Below are 3,192 nucleotides of genomic sequence, written 5' to 3' on the forward strand. Positions count from 1 at the left end.
TAATTTTTACTTATTTTTTCCTTTATTAAATTTTAGAGAGAGCGTGCGTAAGGGAGATGGGTAGATAGATAAAAATATTGACGGGAGAGAAACATCACTGATTGACTACCTCCTGCATTGCGCCCTACTGTGGATTGAGCCTGAAACCCAGACTTGTGCCTGACCTGGAATCAAACCAGTGACCTCTTGATTCCTGGGTCGATGCTCAATCACTAGAGCCACACCAGCTGGGCTTGAGTTCTAATTTTAATGAGTTGTTGAGAGCTCACCTAGGTGGTGATAATAAATAATTGACTCAAAAGCAAAATCCTCTTTCCTCACAGGAATCTTGGGTAAACTAAAAGGACCTTCATCTTCAGGAAAATTTTGTGACCGAGTAAATAGTGTGGTACTATTCTCACCTTCTCCTCCTCTAACTTTCTTATTCAGATAAAAGCCAGCTTAAAATGAACATGATGGGGATCACTGAAGAGAAATATGAGACCCATAAAAGGGATGATATAATAGCCTATCAGTACTTTATGTTTGTAAAATACTTGGTGGCTTTGATTTTCCACATTCCCTCCAGGTTCCATTGCTGTGCTCTTGTTCAGTTTTCCTTCTGCCTGGTACACTGCCCTCACCACATTCTCCTCCCCTTGCCTCCTTCCTTACAACAAGAGTCATCACCCTTTTCACCCCCTGATACTAGGAATACTTCTTATATTGCTCTTTGTTGCCCATCCCTATCTCTCATGCATTAGAGTTATAGGTGCACACATTCTATTTATCCTATTCAGTGTTGTGTGTCTACAATACAGGGAACATCCTCTACTTTTTCTTTTATCCTCCATGACCCTTTGCTATTACTGAACACTGAAGATGTATGTACTAAGTTAATAGAATGATTCATTTTTTTTTTTTACAGATGACAAAACATACCTGGGTGAGATGAACTAATAAAGCTTGTAAATCTAGGATTTAAAACTGTTCAGAACAAAGATCTTCTGATTCCCAGCCCTATGCTCTTTCCCTAAATTCTTTGCCTCTGTTGAAACAATAAGCAAGTGCTAAGTAGTCATGTAAGGTGAAAGCATGTGTAAATATACAGAGGCTCAGATGACCCAGAAAATACCAGTTGAGTCACTTTTCAGTCTCCTGGAATCCACCTGTGATCTGTTTGCCTGTATCATGGCCTATCTCCCCTAGTTACTCTCTGATGTAAGGACCACACCCAAGGTGCTGAACTAGAAATCTGGCTGTTCTTTATGGATTTTTCTGAAAGTGACTAAATACATAGATTGCTGGTGCCTTTTCCAAGATGATACTTGACTTTGATAGCATGTTTTAAATGGGTTTAAAACAAACCCATTTAACATATAGCCTGGTGTTAAGTAGATATGTGATAGAACCTTCCATGCTGCACCTATTACATAGAGACATATTTAAAAATTATTTGTGTACACATTTGTAAGGAAGGATTAAGTAAAATGCACTTGTAAATAAAAAACATACTGATATTAGACAATATTGTGTCTTTTCATAATATCTTTCCCTTAATTTCCTTTGTACCTGCCTTAGTACCTTTTTCTCAATTGAAACTAGGTTGTTCTTAGCTTATTGCCAAAGAAAGCCCCATTTCAAATTATTAACTAGGAATAACTTAATGTAGTATATTTACCATGAATATTTGTAACTTAACAGCATCAGACTATATTGGTAGAGTTCATTAACTAAGTTAGGTGATGACCCCTTTATTTTTGCTTCATTATCTAAGAAATGGGCACTGATGAGCCTTATGAATTTTGCCTATGAGAAAACAAGAAAATTAACAGAAAATGCACCATAGTTGTCCAGTGGGATGATATGCCTTAACTTACTGTAGACATATAGAAATGTGAGCAAGGAGTTCACAGCAACCAGAAAGATGTGTGAATGCTTACAGCCATGAGGTTACATCTATAGTTGAGTTATTTCTTCCTTTAAAAAACCAAAGAGACAGTAAATGTAGTTGAAAACAGAGAGACAGATTGTGGTCAAGCTCACAATAGGTCCAGTGAGTGGACAGTGTCTCTGGGTTATGAGTTGTGGTTCTTCAGGAGGGATGGTTGGTCTAGAAAGAAGCCACTGGGTGAATTCTTCTAACTTGGTAGCACTGAGAAAAAATCTCCACTTTCCTCCAGGGACAAAAGTTAGTTTGATCCATGTACTAATGTCTGGGTAAATATAAATGCTTGACTTTGCCCTTTTAAAGCCTTTTAATGCATTTTGATGATTACTTTGCTTCAGAATTTTAATTTTGGGAGAAATTATTTTTTCCTCAAGATGATCAGTGGGATCAGAATAACTAGGCACTTTCTCTGGTTCTGCTGAAGAGATTTCAGACTCTGTAGAAGCCAATGTGTTCTCCAAAGTTTGTGGTTGTATGAGTTTGTGAAGTAGATCCATGACCTCTTTACCCTTTTCTCCTTCTAGAACTTCTGAACAATATATGCTGGGAGAAGAATGCTGGTTTTCCAGCTCTGTTATCTTCTCCTTTAAAGCATCAATGTTTTCTTTCATAGAGAAGATATCTTTAGTTGTTGTGCATAGCTTGTCTTCATTAACATTTATTCTGGTTTCTAGTACCTCCATCTGCTTATGATGAAAGTCAGTCTTTTCCTGGAATTTTGATACTGCACTGACAATGTCAGTCATTTTCCTGAGGAGGTCAATTTGGGCAGTTTTAATATCTTGGAGCATTCCTATAACACTCATTTCTTCATCAGTACTGTCATCTTGATCACAACCAGAGGAAGTTATAGTTGGATTTCTAGTTGAATCTGGTTGCTGGTTATTAAATTTATTGTAAACATTTTTAAGAGATTGTCTGATCTTGGAGAGGTTTAAAGGACACATATTCCCAGCAGCTGCTTTTACTCTTTTGGCTTGATGTTTGTACATCTTTTATGAGCCAAGATGGTGGGAGACCTGATGAGAATCAAAGAAAGAAGCAATGTTAGAATTAAATGGTCTTTCTCTTACTATTTGTTGCATGTCTTCCTGGTAACATTGTGGAATGCCTTATGGAGAACATGAAGGGCAATGGTAGGTACTCATAGTTGGTTAGCTTCTTTCAGGGCAGTGCTTGTGAATAATGGTTAACTGCATGGACTCTTTCATGTGGTGATTATTGACCTGATTCTGATGTCACAATAGCTGCTAGCTAAGATT

The 3,192-nt window shown here is 37.4% G+C and overlaps 1 protein-coding gene across 1 annotated transcript; it reads right to left on the reverse strand.

Moving 5' to 3' along the window:
• Nucleotides 1-1,938: 1,938 nt before the first annotated feature.
• CCDC54 (coiled-coil domain containing 54) lies at nt 1,939-2,922 on the reverse strand. The gene has a single exon (XM_036443982.1). It carries the CDS (start codon nt 2,920-2,922, stop codon nt 1,939-1,941), a length of 984 nt encoding a protein of 327 aa, XP_036299875.1.
• Nucleotides 2,923-3,192: the final 270 nt, after the last annotated feature.

The sequence above is a fragment of the Pipistrellus kuhlii genome, unplaced genomic scaffold (genome assembly GCF_014108245.1).
Source record: "Pipistrellus kuhlii isolate mPipKuh1 unplaced genomic scaffold, mPipKuh1.p scaffold_m20_p_2, whole genome shotgun sequence".
NCBI classification, from domain to species: domain Eukaryota; kingdom Metazoa; phylum Chordata; class Mammalia; order Chiroptera; family Vespertilionidae; genus Pipistrellus; species Pipistrellus kuhlii.